Source organism: Rhamphochromis longiceps, linkage group LG10 (assembly GCF_057381845.1).
Source record: "Rhamphochromis longiceps isolate RC_006_pf linkage group LG10, R_longiceps_female_GT1.1, whole genome shotgun sequence".
Taxonomy (NCBI): Eukaryota; Metazoa; Chordata; class Actinopteri; order Cichliformes; family Cichlidae; genus Rhamphochromis; species Rhamphochromis longiceps.
The window spans coordinates 36,016,774-36,033,953 of record NC_140566.1 but is presented as its reverse complement, the minus strand read 5'-3'; the positions used below and the strand labels follow the sequence as shown (position 1 = coordinate 36,033,953).

The 17,180-nt window shown below is 44.6% G+C and overlaps 1 protein-coding gene across 1 annotated transcript in view; it reads left to right on the top strand.

Moving 5' to 3' along the window:
- Positions 1-1,265: 1,265 nt before the first annotated feature.
- Positions 1,266-17,180, top strand: part of LOC146661407 (A disintegrin and metalloproteinase with thrombospondin motifs 2-like) — a 35,386-nt gene continuing 19,471 nt past the window's right edge. The window contains exons 1-3 of the mRNA XM_085421586.1: positions 1,266-1,373; positions 2,956-3,404; positions 13,524-13,704. Coding sequence (XP_085277712.1) covers positions 1,286-1,373; positions 2,956-3,404; positions 13,524-13,704 — 718 coding nt within the window. The 5' untranslated portion in view covers positions 1,266-1,285. The remainder of the gene's footprint in view (positions 1,374-2,955; positions 3,405-13,523; positions 13,705-17,180) is intronic.

Sequence of the window (17,180 nt, the reverse complement as noted above, 5' to 3'; positions counted from 1 at the left end):
ACTTTGTCACAGGAGACTTTCCACAGACACACAGAGAGAAACTCAAATGACAGCAGAAATGTGTGTGTGTGTTCTCAGGTCATGGATCCAGATCTCACCATCGTCCTCCTCGGTAGAACCGGAGTGGGTCAAAGTGCTTCAGCGAACACTATTTTAGGACGAGCAGCGTTCGAGTCAAAGACTTCCTTCAAAGCGGTGACGACAGGAATCAGCGAGGAAACGGGACGAGTGTTTGGGAAGCTGTGGTGGACACGCCAGGAGTTTAAGGTTGGGGTATCAGCTGAGAAAGCTCTGTGTGGACGTCCTTTGGTTCCTCAGACCTCGCCTGTTCCTGCTGGTGCTGAGCGTCGGTCGGTGGGGTTTATATCAGAAAAGCTGTAAAATAATAAAATCCTGTGAAAGTTCCTCAATGTTTGGCCTCATTTACATTTTCCAAAGATGTCCAGTGGGCCGGGTGGGGGTCTTTGACAAGCCAGTTGTGGCCCCCAGGCCTGATGTTGGACACCCCTGTGCAGACCAAAGATCACTCAGTGCTGAGAGCAGCTGCTGCTCCATCAGCAGGAAGCTCTGACATCAGCTCTCACAATAAAAAACATTATTATAACGGATGTTCGTACAACATATTATCATGTTATTACAATATTGTAATAACATGATAATATGTACAAACATGAAACCATATGTTAGAACGATAAAGGTTTCATGTTATAATGTGATACAGCTCTATGCTTCCGTAACAGTTCACTTACTAACACTTTTGTTTTTACAACGCAAGCTTCATGGAGTTCATGTTACTGTTCTGAGTGTAAGTGCAGCTTCACCAGCAGGTGGAGCCACTGCTTCAGACAAACTTGAATATTGTTGTTTAAAAAGTAATAAACACTGTTTTAGGGAGCACTTTGATGAGGTTAATAACTAAAAAACCATGCAGCGCTTGTGACATTTGCATTTCTTCAACCAATCAAAATCTTTCATCAATATAAAAATGCCTCACAGACCCAAACAAAGTCAGGTCCCTGATCCGCACAGGTTCAGGTTTTTGGGGTCCTCACAAGGATAGAAGAACAAGTTCATGTGTTTGTGTCTGTGTGGGTCAGCTGTTGTCCCGTACTGTTGGTGTGAAACCAGATCCAGGATCTTCAGAAAGCTTGGAGGGGAAGGACCGTGCTGCACACGGCAGTCAGAGGGAGGAGATAATGACGGAGTGGAGGAGTGTCTGTCCGAGCTCAGTCTGCTCAGCAGTTAGTCTCAGTGTGTCTGCCTCACAGAGAACCTCACTGTCAGCATGGAGGAGCGTCGCTGTGGATTATTGATCATCACCTTTCTGCTGCACGTCCACTGTTTGCACTCAGTTTACATCACCCAGAGCACAGGTGAGACTCTCCTCTAATACTTCTCATGCTGCAATACTGACATTGCAGTACTGTTGATTCTATCTGCACACCAGTTACACAGCAGCTGCACTGATGCAGTAACACTCCTGCTCTTCTTCTGTGGTGGTTTCCATTCAGTGCTCTGCGTGCTGACCTTTGAACTGTGCAGTCAAGGTCAAAGTCAAACAGTCCATCAGCACACTGACCAATCACAGAGCGGCTCTCGGTGTGAGGCCCCTCCTCTGCACGTTTTCCCAGTAAATCTCAGTGTTTACGTGTTTCAGACGTTTGGGGAATGTGAGCCATCCAGATCATATTTCATCAAATCCTCACTGTGTGTGTGTTTGTGCTCACATTCCTGCTACATGAGGACCAAGCCTTTACACATCACAGTGGGGACACTTCTACAAATTGGGGACCTTCACATGCAGTGAGGTTCAGGAGTGAAGTGTTATTTGAGTCCTCATGAGGACACTCAGTTTGTGTGTGTGTGTGTGTGTGTGTGTGTGTGTGTGTGTGTGTGTGTGTGTGTGTGTGTGTGTGTGTGTGTGTGTGTGTGTGTGTGACCTCCATGACCTCAGACAGAGCCCACTCATCCTTCCTCTTCATCAGTGTAGGTACAGCTCACAGACAAACAAAGGTTCGTCTTTCTATACGTGTGAGGACCCTCGTCCTGCTCTCTAATCTCCACCAGGACAGAAACGTCCTCACAGAGCTGCTCTCAGAGTAAGACTGTGTCCAGCCTGAGCTGATGTAATCCTGTAGAAACTGTCCTGTGTGGGAGGATCAGAGGTTTTAGTGTTTATTTATTTATTTATTTATTATAACATCTGGATGAAACAGCTGGAGTCATGTTATAAATGATTAGTAATGTCTTTGAAGTAAAACACAGAAACCACAGTCAGCTTTGTACCTGCCCACTGGTTTCATGATCACCATTCAATAATCCTCTGATAACAAAAATTTAAAATATATTTTATTTAAAATGTCTTTGTCTGAGTATGTTAAAGACGTGGCCGTGTAAAAAGAAAATACAGCACAGAAGTGTTTCAGGTTATAAACTCATCTACACGCTCTGTGAGAGGTGTCCAGTCAGAGTCCAACCACAGGATGCTCTCAGTCTTTGGCTCCGCCTCCTCATATGCTCTGTTGGTACAGTGACCTAACAGGAGCCATGTTATCGGTCACATGATGTCATTATAAAGGCTCCAACAGGTGAAGCTAGAGGCCCTGAGCTGGGCCTCTAGTTTCACCTGAGCTAGAGGCCCAGCTCAGGTGAAACTAGAAGACCACCTGTCAGAGGCCACGCCCCCAATAATGCAAACATTAAGCCTTAATCAAATCTAAACAGGTTTGAATTATCACTAGAGACTCCAAACATGTTTATTTTAACATGGGAGTCTATGGGACTGACTCAGTGCTGCTCCTGCTGGACGTCAGAGGAACTGCAGGTGTGAGGTTCAGGTGTTGTCGGTCTGAATGTTCAACAGTAACGTGTTTGTTTAAATAACTGAAGGTTTTATTGTCTTCAGTCCTGAAACAGACGCTGCAGGAGTGACTGACTCTTCTTCTTCTTCTGCAGATTCTCTCCATCAGGTTCTGTCGGAGTTCGCCATCATTCGTCCAATCAGGACAGACTCAGAGGGGCGCTTCCTGTCAGGTTCCATCTCAGCTCGCCAGCTACATCGCAGGAAAAGACACGCCCCCTCATCAGAGGACACACCCACCGACTTTAATGACAGACATATGGACACACCCTTTTCACAACAGGCTCCGCCCAGTCACGGTTGGTGGGGGCAGAGTCACATGACAGAGGAGGCGGAGCTTTTCTATAATGTGACTGCCTTCGGGCAGGAATTGCACCTACACCTGCATCCCAACTCTCGCCTCGTCGCCCCCACCGCCACCATGGAGTGGGAGGAGTCAGGACAGCACCACTCTCAGCCAATAGAAGACACCGGCTGCTTCTACACGGGAACTGTGTCCAACATGGAGGGTACGTCAGTCGCCATCAGCAACTGTGATGGACTGGTATGTATCACATGACCCAATCGTCTTACAGCTGTTTGATCAGAGCAAAGGTTCCCAATCTCCAGGTCGTGGACCAATCCTGGGTCATGTGAACTTAGTCACAGGGTCCCATGTAATCAGTGCCTGAAGAAGAAACTCTAACACGGTTCCTGCACTGTGACTTAAGTGAGCGGTAGTGTCAGAGCTGCGGAAGGGTGCCAACACCATCACCAGGGTGGAGTTAACGGCGTGACCTCCACCCTGATGAGTTCAGAGGAGGTGGGACTGTGGACATCCTCCTCGTGTCTCCGAGGAGCTGAAACAAAGTCAATGATCGGCTCGTTCAGTGATCACATTCACAGATGTTTCTCCTGACACCATCCTTCAGCTCTCTGCGGGTTTGTTGTTTTAGCTAACGTTTAGCTAACGTTTAGCTAATGTTTAGCTAACATTTAGCTAATGTTTAGCTAACGTTTAGCTAATGTTTAGCTAACATTTAGCTAACGTTTAGCTATCGCCTGGTCGTTATGCCGTAGAGAATCATCAGCACAGCAGGTTGTAGACATGCAGGTGGTTCTTTCTACAGCTCGCTGTAAAGAAACAGATTTATTTAATTATCCCACAGAAACTCACTTCAGCACCAGTAGAAAAGAAATAGAAAAAAATAGAAAAAGTAAATGAGTGAATAGCTTCAGCAGTGTATCAAACAGCTTCTCAGGTGTGTTCTTTCTACAGCTCTTTTGCAGTAAAGGTTTGAACGTGTTTGTGGCGTTCTGTTGTGCGGACAGCGCTCTCCTCACCGTCACCGCTGTCTAAGTCAGACGCTCACGTCCTGTTCATCACGGTCCTCTGATGCTGACGGTGGTGAGCTGAGCGAGGCGTGTCTGCAGTCATGGACTGCTGTTACTAAAGTGCTCTGTGACTCAGGCTTTCATGAATAAATATCACACGATTGTTAAACAGTGATGAGACTCGTCAGCGTGGCGATGGAGCAGTGCTTCATACACACTAAAGCACACTAAAGCCCGCCCACAGGAACGTCTGCAGGACTTTAATGAGCAAATCAGGCGACCGTCTCAGGTTTCAGTCCAAACATAAACATCTGTCACTAACCTGAGACATCACATGAGCCGAAGCATCAGGCGTTTCCTGGGTGACATCAACCAGTGACTCACCTGAGTCACCTAACAGGCTTCTGTGATCCCACCTGTCAGGTGACTCGAGACATGGACAGGTAAAACACAGACTTTGGTTTCAAAGTGACAAAGACTGTTAGGAGGAAACATATCAGCCCCAGAGGAACGTGTCCCCGAGTCAGGCAGGAGAGTTTTATTTCTTTTGTCCTCTCAGAGACGATTTAAGGATGTAACATCGTCATCGTCATCATCGTCGTTGTCCTGAGCGAGGAAGCTGCAGCTGCTGATGGATGCAGATGTTTCCACAGCTGTCGATGTGTGTGGAGCCTCCTGATTTTCCACATATTGCAGCTGAAAGCTTCAGTTTGAGGCAGGAGGAGCGTCTGATCCAAACATCTACAAAAAAGATTTTAAACAATAAAAGTCACGAATGTGGCTCACAAAATTTTCAAAATAAAAGCTTTTAAGTTCAGCAGGGAGTCAGACAGAAACAGAGAGGACGCTGTAAAACGTGGCGTGCTGAGACCTTCGCTTCGTACAGCGTGGGCCGAGTCACTGAGTGAAGCCAGATGTGGAGGACAGATGTGAGGCGTAGGAGGAGGAATGAGGAAGCTGCAGGGAACAAACTGCAGACTCATCGAGGTGGACACAATAACAGGAACACCTCAGCACTGAAGCTCTGATGTAGTTTACTGCAGGAGCAGTGCATGATGGGAAAAGTCTTACTCAGTTTATGATTTTATATTTCCAGCTCCAGCATGTTTACTGCTGACTCAGAGCACGACTGAGGCTTTAGAGCTGACGCTTCTCACTCAGAGCTGCTAATGATGATGGATGCACAGACCCACAGATGCACAGATCCACAGACCCACCCTGCTAAACATTGGACGTCTGATAGACGTGCAGATCAGACCTTTTGGGTGCTGTTAATAACCCCTTGAAGTGCTTTCCTCTGAGCCTATCCCAGCTGTCATAGGGCGAGAGGCGGGGTACACCCTGGACAGAGAGACAGAGAGACAGACAACCATTCGCGCCCACATTCACACCTATGGGCAATTTGGATTAATCAGTTAACCTGTCCCCACTAACTGCATGTCTTTAGATGGTGGGAGGAAGCCGGAGTACCTGGAGGGAACCCACGCAAACACGGGGAGAACATGCAAACTCCACACAAAAAGACCTGATGGTGGAACTGTCACGAGACACCGGACACGAGACTATCAAAGTAAAACAGGAAGTACTGGGAGAACACACAGAGACACAGGCTGACCAAACCAGGAGCAGAGGGAGGAGAGAGAGGGTGAGGGGCGAGATAGGGCGAGGGAGACTGTGAAACAGAAAACTTGGCAACATGAAGACGAACCTGACTTACCCGGGGAAACGCTGAGGGACGGACAGAGACATGAAGAGGACCAAAGACTAAGGAAACAACCTGAACTAGGAATAATGAAATAACTCCAGAGTGTACTAGGAAATATAAACACAGAGAACATGATGATAAATAAACAAGAGTCCGAATCACCACAAACACAAACCCTGGGTCAGCGAGCTGGGAAACCTGGCAATCTATCTTTATCCTGTTTTATTGTGAAAAGCTTTGTAAGAGGAAGTTTGCGGTGGTCTGTATGAACCGGACTATCTGCTCGGTCTTTGTTGATGCTCACATTTTGAAACTGTCTGTGACAGTTCTGTGACACATCCACAGAGCAGCTGCTCACTGTTTTAGCTAAAGAGCTCGCGCCATCTTGGAGACGTCCAATGATCTCTCTGCAGTCCTTCACACATGATGTTTCTCTACAGCAAGACTATTCAAATGGCGGCCCGCGGGCCAAATGCGGCCCAGAAGCAACCTGCGAGTGGCCCTGCCTGTGGTCCTGGCAGAAACACAGAGAAAACGCAAAAAGTTAATTCATTAATTTTTAAAAATTTAAAAAATTAAAAATTCCTACAGCGTAGTGTAGACTTTGAATGCAACACTCCTAGTAGCCTAGCAATATTTAACCCACAATGCACCGAGATGTAAACATATTAAACAATCATCGTAATATATGATGCGACGACAGCATGTCTTTCTCACTCCAAAAGCGCAAAATTGACAATGAACCCTGCCTGGACTGACAAATACTTATTCATTTTACCGCCAAATCCAAATGCCAAACCAATGTGTTTAATTTGCAGTGAGTGTGTTGCTGTACTTACGAAGGCACCACAATGACAAACACCAGATTTTCTACACAAACTTTCCAGAGCAATCTCAGGAGACTTAGACTTAGACTTAGTTCCTCCTAGGCCGGGCGGCACATCGGGCAGCTAGTGATCTCCATCGATGTCAGTCAGCAGCGACGGCTTCAGCTTCGTCCCAGGCAATGTCGACAGTTCTCAGATCGTCCATGAATGTTCAACGCCATGTGGTCTTTGGTCGGCCTTGCTTTCGCTTGCCAGTGTGTGGACGCCATGTCATGGCAATCTTAGCTGGGCAATGAGGGGGTAGGCGTAAAATATGTCCCGCAAAGCGGAAGCGCCTTTCTGCAACAACATCGGCTAATGGGCGGGTGCCTGCTCTTCGTAGGACCTCCTCATTTGTTATTCGGTCCCGGTAGGAAATTCTCAGGATTCGCCGCAGGCCACGTTGTTGAAGCACGTTCAGGTGTTGAATAATTGCACTTGTTGAGCGCCAGGTTTCACTAGCGTAAAGTGCAGTAGGGAAGACGATAGAGTTCAGTAGTCTGATCTTGACCCTTACATTCAGGGATGTCGAGTTCCAAATCGGTTGGAGACGTCGCAGGACACCAACTGCCTTCCCTACTCTGGCGTCGACATCCCAATCAGAGACCCCGTCATTCGAGATGATGCTGCCAAGATATGTAAAATTCTCCACCTCTTCAGCACGTTGTTGGTTGATCATGACAGGAATGCGGGCACGTGCATAGTCAACTCGGAGTACCTTGGTTTTTTTGGCGCTGATTCTTAATCCAACTTTCGTCGCCTCCCTCTGCAGGGCCGCGGTCAACTTTTGGAGGTCTTCCTGAGTCGAGCCCAGCAGGGCGATGTCATCTGCGAAGTCCAAGTCAGGGAGATTACGCGCTTCGTGCCAGGGCACACCGATGCCAGCTTGGTCAACTGATCGTCGCATGATGAAGTCACTTACCAACAGGAAGAGGAAAGGGGATAGCACGCATCCTTGTCGGACGCCAGTATTGATCTCGAAGAAATCTGTGCAGCCGTCATCCGTCCGGACACAGGAGAGGGCTGCAAAAGTACAGTTTAACTGCGAGTTTAATAATCTTACAACCGGAGTTGTACTACCATGGTGAGGGTCCTGTACAGTCCAAGAGAGAGTTGCAGCAGCTTTCCTTCGTGTTTGCTTCTTGGCGAAGAAGAAAAGGCCTTTCACAGATTCTGAAACAGTGAAATACTGCATGCTGGCCGTGGTGGATGCGGTGAAAAGTGATGAAAAAATTTAAGTAAGTGTGACATATGCTATAAAAAACGTACCCCTGTCAGACAGTTCGTAGAGTTGAAGTTCTGGCGTCAGACGAGTTTGAAATGCTGTTAGATGACCTGAGGAAAACTGATGTAATATCTATAGTAGGAGATGGGTTCACAGACAGAACTGATAATGCACAGTTGTGCATATATGTCCGTTTTTTTGGATGGGAAATTGCTTGGCTTGCTACCATTAGAGCAGGGCTCTAGACTAACTTTTTGCCATGGGCGTACTGGTACTTTTACTTTTTTGGTAACTTTTACTGGTACGCGCACACAAATTTTATAATAATTGATATAATGTGTTTTTCTGGATACACTGTGCTTTTTCAGCATTCAAAGATTGATGACACCGTGTCAGAGCACTGGCTATGAATTTCAGAAGGATCAGGCCTTAACAGAAAAGTTAGCAATAGTTCTTTTCCTATTACAGCTACATCCACGTCTGTCGTGCCTAGGCTGCTCATAGGGCTGGGTATCATCACTGATTTCTACAATCCATTCGATTCTGGTTTTCAAAGTCCAGATTCGATTCAACTTAGCCTCAGACAGTCAGAAATATTATAATTCTGATCATTTATCAGCACTGACTTCATCAGAATTGTGAACATCACAGCAGATGCCTTTGTGTGAAAGTAACTGAGAATAAAACAGAAAAACATGAAGGAGATTTTCCTGGTCTGGCTTTTTATAGCAGATAACCTTAAAAATATTCTACAATGTTCTGCATATAAAGTTTAAATTTCTTCAGTATTGAACAACAGAAAAAACAGGCTTTCTTGTCCGAGGTCATTTAAGTGAAAAAGAAAAAGACAGCAGCCACAGCGCTGTAAACAACGGTAGACTGGTGGGTAATAAGCGACTGAATAATACAGAAAACAGAGATTGGAGACGGAAACTGTTCCTGAAGTACAGAGAGAGAGAGAGAGCTGCGCATGGAGTGTGATTTTAATAGTCGTGGAAGCAAAACAGCAAAATTCATGACGACATTGATCAAATGTGAAGCGCAGTTTGCTGCTTCTTTTGCTGCTGGCTCGGTGAATTTTGGTTGGAGAGACAAAACCTGCAGCTCAGAATCAGCGCAAAAAGACGTAAACACAGCGCGGACCGGACGCATCAGGATCGCTGAGCTCCGACAGCGTGTCCGTCTGCGGGCCGGCGGGTGAGAAAGCCGAGAAATTCAATTCAATTCAATTCAATTCAATTCAATTCAATTTTATTTATATAGCGCCAAATCACAACAAAAGTCGCCTCAAGGCGCTTCATAGATACAGAGAAAAACCCAACAATCATATGACCCCCTATGAGCAAGCACTTTGGCGACAGTGGGAAGGAAAAACTCCCTTTTAACAGGAAGAAACCTCCGGCAGAACCAGGCTCAGGGAGGGGCGGGGCCATCTGCTGTGATTGGTTGGGGTGAGAGAAGGAAGACAGGATAAAGACATGCTGTGGAAGAGAGCCAGAGGTTAATAACAGATATGATTCAATGCAGAGAGGTCTGTTAACACATAGTGAGCGAGAAAGGTGACTGGAAAGGAAAAACTCAATGCATCATGGGAATCCCCGGCAGCCTACGTCTATTGCAGCATAACTAAGGGAGGATTCAGGGTCACCTGGTCCAGCCCTAACTATATGCTTTAGCAAAAAGGAAAGTTTGAAGCCTAATCTTGAAAGTAGAGATAGTGTCTGTCTCCTGAATCCAAACTGGAAGCTGGTTCCACAGAAGAGGGGCCTGAAAACTGAAGGCTCTGCCTCCCATTCTACTTTTAAATACTCTAGGAACAACAAGTAGGCCTGCAGAGCGAGAGCGAAGTGCTCTAATAGGGTGATATGGTACTACAAGGTCATTAAGATAAGATGGAGCCTGATTATTTAAGACCTTGTATGTGAGGAGCAGGATTTTGAATCCTGGATTTAACAGGAAGCCAAAACAGGAGAAATATGCTCTCTCTTTCTAGTCCCTGTCAGGACTCTTGCTGCAGCATTTTGGATTAGCTGAAGGCTTTTCAGGGAGTTTTTAGGACTTCCTGATAATAATGAATTACAGTCGTCCAGCCTGGAAGTAATAAATGCATGAACTAGCTTTTCAGCGTCACTCTGAGACAGGATATTTCTAACTTTAGAGATGTTGCACAAATGGAAGAACGCAGTCTTACATATTTGTTTAATATGTGCGTTGAAGGACATGTCCTGGTCAAACATGACTCCAAGGTTCCTCACAGTGTTACTGGAGGCCAAGGTAATGCCATCCAGAGTAAGGATCTGCTTAGATACCATATTTCTAAGATTTTCAGGGCCGAGTACAATAACCTCAGTTTGATCTGAATTAAGAAGCAGAAAGTTAGCGGCCATCCAGGTCTTTATGTCTTTAAGACATTCCTGCAGTTTAACTCATTGGTGTGTGTTATCTGGCTTCATGGACAGATAGAGCTGGGTGTCATCTGCATAGCAGTGTAAATGTATGCTATGTCTTCTAATGATGCTGCCTAAGGGAAGCATGTATAATGTAAACAGAATTGGTCCTAGCACTGAACCCTGTGGAACTCCATAATTAACCTCAGTGTGTGAAGAGGACTCTCCATTTACATGCACAAACTGGAGTCTATTAGATAGATATGATACAAACCACTGCAGCACAGTACCTGTAATACCTACAGCATGTTCTAATCGCTCTAATAGGATATTATGGTCGACAGTATCGAACGCTGCACTGAGGTCTAGCAGGACAAGCACAGAGATGAGTCCACTGTCAGAGGCCATAAGAAGATCATTTGTAACCTTCACTAAAGCTGTTTCTGTGCTGTGATGAGCTCTGAAACCTGACTGAAACTCTTCAAATAAACCTCTGCAGATGATCTGTTAGCTGTTTGACAACTACTCTTTCAAGGATGTTTGATATAAAGGAAGGTTGGAGATTGGCCTATAATTAGCTAAGACTGCTGGGTCTAGAGATGCTTTTTGAGTAAAGGTTTAACTACAGCCAGCTTGAAGGCCTGTGGTACATAGCTGATTATTAGAGATAGGTTGATCATATTTAAGATCGAAGAATTAATTAATGGCAGGACTTCTTTGAGCAGTTTTGTAGGAATGGGGTCTAAAAGACACGTTGATGGTTTGGAGGAAGTAATTATTGAAGTTAACTCAGAAAGATCAATTGGAGAAAAAGAGTCTAACTTAACATCAATGGTACTAAGAGTAGCTGTAGATAATATTACATCTGTGGGATGATTACTGGTAATTTTTTCTCTAATGATAAAAATTTTATTTGTGAAGAAGTTCATGAAGTCATTACTAGTTAACGTTAAAGGGATTGTTGGCTCAAAAGAGCTGACAAAGACAGAGCTGATTCTGATGCGTCGGGTCTGTGTTTACGTCATTGTGTGGAGTCCGTGTACCTGCTCTCATCTGCTGTTTGGTTGTTGTTGAAATGGTTTTGTGAGCTTTAATCTGAGAATCTGGCATTTCTGGCAAAACACAGTTATATTTAAAAGTAGGGATGTGTACCGGTGTCCGGCACCGGTTCTGACATAAACGGTAGTAACCAGTAGGCTAACCACGTTATTACATTAATGCATGTAAGGTGAACTAGCAAACATCATAATGCGGCTGTCCTCTTGTTTGATGGCAGATACTCCCTTCATCCTGGCCAAAAAGGCTAAAATGACCAAAGAAAAAGTGGAAAACAGTTAAACATGAGAGGTTTAGGACAAAGTTTGTGTTTTTTCCATTGTTTAAGCACTGCTTCCAGCCAAGAGTGATGCCATAAATCCCCTATAGCTGCAGAAAAGGCTAACATTGTTATCTTTTTACAAAAAAACAGCTGAACATGAGAGGTTTTTGGACCAATTTTGTGTTCTCCATTCTTTAAGCACCATTTAAGCACCGGCACCGTTTCAAAAGTACCGATTTGGCACCGGTATCGGCTAAAACCTAAACGATACCCATCCCTATTTAAAAGTCGATTCAGGATTTAATGAATTGATATCGCTTTATTCAAGCTACTCACCTCCCACTTCCACCTGCACTTTCAACTGGACCACGGCCAATCAGAGAGGTCCCCCCCCGACTATCTCTGATTGGTTTAGCCCACGATAGGGGCAAAATGTGTGTCTGTTGTTGACCACAGGGAAGGTTGCAGATTTTTTTTTTTTTTTTGCTACCCGAACAGTTGGTCGCACAGGTGCAACCAAATATTTTTTTTTAGTTGCACCACTGAAAAATTTGGTTGCATTTGCTACCAAATTGGTCGCACTCTAGAGCCCTGCGTTAGAGGGACACACAGCTGGCAAAATAATGTTTGAGAAGATTTCAGCTCTTTTTGAGGAAAATGGATATGAAGCGTGTCTGTATACTTGTGACGGATGGGGCTCCATCCATGGCAGGAAAAGTGAGTGGTCAGCAAAATATTTATTTTAATTTGAAAGGGAATTATCAAAATGTTTTTTTTAATATTATTATTTCAAATGTGCAAAAAAATAGTTTAGTTATAGCTCCCCTTTTTTAAATGGACCTTTTGGTGTGCATTTGTGAGAGGTCCCCAGATTTACAGGGGGGAAAGGAATAAAAAAAATTACTTGTTTTTCAGTACAGTTGTGTGGGTTTGAAATTGATCATGATCTGCTGCTTACTGGCTGCAAAAAAATATCTGGCCCAGATAAATTCCTCGGTTTGAAAATCTGGCCCAACTGACTTCTTAGTTGAATAGCCATGCTCTACAGCAACAAGTCCTCCTCCCTCTGGAAACACAGGACTACAGTTCCTGCACACGTAGAAGCACGACGTCTACAATGAGTCTAAGTTTTTCGTTGAAAAGACATCCACCACGACCACATCTGGACTCTAAATAGGCCGCACACTGAGGTCATAGAGACGACGCTAGACGTCAAAAATAAGACGTCACCTGGCGTTACAAAAACACACCTTCAGTAGACCAAACCTGACGAATAAAAGACGTGACTGTGCAGTGGGACAGACCCACGGAGTCTTTATCTGATGGACACGTTCTTACTTTCTCATAAGCACAGCTGTGAGCTCTGCTCTTCAGTTTTATCATCTGATTCCTCCAGATGTCTGTGAAGGTAGAGGATCATCAGGGGTCCTTTTGTCCCCCTTTGAGGGGGGGGGGGGGAACTCTCACGGGGCTTAAATCTGGGACTCTCCACCATTTGACCCAAGAACTGAAGAAGCTTCTCGGATGAGAGGTGAAACGTCTTCAAGCAACTTAAAGAAGTCCAGACGCTTTTCTTTGCAAGCTCCTTTGAGTCCTCCAGGTGTTCCTTCCTGGCACTTGTTGGCTCACCTGTTTCATTCCAGGTGTTTAATTGGTTTTACTGGTATCACCTGTTCCTCTTCAGGTGTTTCCTTTGGGCAAGGCAGTAATCTGACCCTCACTGTTCACTGCATCGGTCTCTGGAACATTGATACTGTAAAAATGCTGAAGTATTGCTGACTGATGCTGTAATAATAATCGTTCAGACTGATTAATGCTGGCTCAGATTAACGCTCTCGTGTCTCCCAGGCAGGGATGGTCCGCACCGGCGAGGAGGAGTTTTTCATCGAGCCGCTGGATCGATGGAGGCTGGGAGGAGGAGGAGAGGAAGAGGAGGTGGAGGAGGAGGGGCGGCGGCACATCATTTATCGCTCCTCGGCCGTGAAGAAGAACTCAGCTGTCAATCACACAGCTGATGACTTCGTCCAAGGTGAGACTCAGACTGAAACGCTGCATTTCAGATTAGCTGACGCTTAAAAGCGTTCCTCGCTTCATGCTCGCTCCTCTTCTGCAGAGCGAGCTCGATGCTGACGCACACTGCTGTCGTTCTGTGGCAAAAACAAAACAGATAAAAACAGAGTCCCACAGGGAAGCAGGCAAACACTCAGGTCTGTTTCCATGCCACGCCCCCGTGTGATTAACACACAAACAGCCTGTTATGTGTTTGATGTTTGAAGTCACGTAAAATGAAGTCTGTTAAACCAAAAGTGTCATGATCCTGGGTTTTATAGTCAGTGTTTTCTGTTTGATGTTGTAGTTGTCAGGTTGGATCTTTGCCTGCATATGTTTTGATCTTGTTCGTCTTTCCTGGCGTCTGGTCTCTCCCATGTCTGGTTTCTGTGTTATCTCTTGTGTGTAGTCAGCTTTGTCTCTATTGTTACTTTGGCCTCTCAAGTACATGTGTATCGGTGTGTTTGTCACTTCCTGTTTTATTTTGACAGTCACTTGTCCTGTGTGCATCATGTTCAATTAGATCAGACCTTCCCAAAGTGTGGAGCCCGCCCCCTCGGGGGGGGGGGGGGGGGCACAGAGCCATGGCAAGGGGAAGGGGGGGGGGGGCGGTATGAGAAGGCAAAAAGAGAGAAAGCAAGGCATGGACACTGCTAGCACGGCGCCTCCACAAACGCAAAGCAGGAGATGAAGCATCGCTGAATATGTTTCCAAACCAACTTCATTCTAAGCCAAAGACTAGAAAATATGGTGAAGCAAATCTTCCCTTTGGCTTCACCTGCACAGGTGCTGAGGTAGGTCTCCCTGCAGGATTGGTTTTCCCTGCGTCGGGAGCAGCGCTGGGCTGTTTAAATCACAGACAAACAGGATCCCACATTCTTGATTTTTAGTTCACAAACACTTGTTGCAATGACTAACTACTCCTGACATTTTGGAGATGTTTGCTCTTTATACAGTAAAGTTACAGCAGGATACAAATAACATCAGGCTGATCCTGCCACGATTTGTTTCCCCGGCAAATCACAGACTAACAGGATCCCACAGCTGTTTATGTTTTTGAACACATTTTGCATTTTTTGAAAAGTGTATTGATATCAATGTTGAACATTGTTACACAGGAAAAAACAACTACACGTAAAATAATCACACCGTGATGCCTCTGCCTTTGTAAATGGAGGGGCAGTAACTGCGTGTAAAACCTGCAGATAGACACAAAATAGAAAACAAAATAAGATAGAGACAGAATCTGCAATTCATCTCATGTAAACAATAACGTGGCGCACAGCGTGACGTGAAAAAAGGCACATACCTTTTGCGTGACGCAAAAAAGGTAAACATTTTTCTTGTAAAACAAAGGGGGGGGCTAGCAAAAAAGTCTGGGAACCACTGAGTTGGATGATGTCGGGCTGTGTTCCCGGGGTTTCCTCTCTGCTCTCTCAGGTTGGGTTTCTTCTATCTTTCTTGGTTTTTGTAATCAGGAATTCAGTAATGAAGCTTCATTTGAGTTTAGTTTTACCTGAGAGTGAGTGAGACACATGACGCTACCGAGCTTGTTCTGACAATGTGAGCACGAAGTGGTCAGAAAAACAGCTACTCAAGTAAAGATAGTGGTTGTTGATCAGTGGTCGTTGAACAGTGGTCGTTGATCAGTGGTTGTTGATCAGTGGTTGTTGATCAGTGGTTGTTGAGTGGTTGTTGATCAGTGGTTGTTGATCAATTGTTGTTGATCAATTGTTGTTGATCAGTGGTTGTTGATCAATGGTTGTTGATCAATGGTTGTTGATCAATGGTTGTTGATCAATTGTTGTTGATCGATGGTTGTTGATCAGTGGTTGTTGATCAGTGGTTGTTGAGTGGTTGTTGATCAGTGGTTGTTGATCAGTGGTTGTTGATCAATTGTTGTTGATCAATTGTTGTTGATCAGTGGTTGTTGATCAATGGTTGTTGATCGATGGTTGTTGATCAATGGTTGTTGATAAATTGTTGTTGATCGATGGTTGTTGATCAATTGTTGTTGATCAATTGTTGTTGATCAGTGGTTGTTGATCAGTGGTTGTTGATCAGTGGTTGTTGATCAATTGTTGTTGATCGATGGTTGTTGATCGATGGTTGTTGATCAGTGGTTGTTGATCAGTGGTTGTTGATCAATGGTTGTTGATCAGTGGTCGTTGATCAGTGGTCGTTGAACAGTGGTCGTTGATCAGTGGTCGTTGATCAGTGGTTGTTGATCAATTGTTGTTGATCAATTGTTGTTGATCGATGGTTGTTGATCAGTGGTTGTTGATCAATTGTTGTTGATCAGTGGTTGTTGATCAGTGGTTGTTGATCAGTGGTTGTTGAGTGGTTGTTGATCAGTGGTTGTTGATCAGTGGTTGTTGATCAATTGTTGTTGATCAATTGTTGTTGATCAGTGGTTGTTGATCAATGGTTGTTGATCGATGGTTGTTGATCAATGGTTGTTGATCAATTGTTGTTGATCGATGGTTGTTGATCAGTGGTTGTTGATCAATTGTTGTTGATCAATTGTTGTTGATCAGTGGTTGTTGATCAGTGGTTGTTGATCAGTGGTTGTTGATCAATTGTTGTTGATCGATGGTTGTTGATCAATTGTTGTTGATCGATGGTTGTTGATCAATTGTTGTTGATCGATGGTTGTTGATCAGTTGTTGTTGATCAGTTGTTGTTGATCAATTGTTGTTGATCAGTGGTTGTTGATCAGTGGTTGTTGATCAATTGTTGTTGATCGATGGTTGTTGATCAATTGTTGTTGATCGATGGTTGTTGATCGATGGTTGTTGATCGATGGTTGTTGATCAATGGTTGTTGATCAGTTGTTGTTGATCAATGGTTGTTGATCAGTGGTTGTTGATCAGTTGTTGTTGATCGATGGTTGTTGATCAATTGTTGTTGATCGATGGTTGTTGATCGATGGTTGTTGATCGATGGTTGTTGATCAGTTGTTGTTGATCAATTGTTGTTGATCAATGGTTGTTGATCAGTGGTTGTTGATCAGTGGTTGTTGATCAATTGTTGTTGATCAGTGGTCGTTGATCAGTGGTTGTTGATCAGTGGTTGTTGATCGATGGTTGTTGATCGATGGTCGTTGATCAGTGGTCGTTGATCAGTGGTTGTTGATCGATGGTTGTTGATCAGTGTTCGTTGATCAGTGGTTGTTGATCAGTGGTTGTTGATCGATGGTTGTTGATCAGTGGTTGTTGATCGATGGTTGTTGATCAGTGGTTGTTGATCGATGGTTGTTGATCAGTGTTCGTTGATCAGTGGTTGTTGATCGATGGTTGTTGATCAGTGGTCGTTGATCAGTGGTTGTTGATCGATGGTTGTTGATCAGTGGTTGTTGATCAGTGGTTGTTGATCGATGGTTGTTGATCAGTGCTTTTTGATCAGTGGTTGTTGATCGATGGTTGTTGATCAGTGGTTGTTGATCGATTGTTGTTG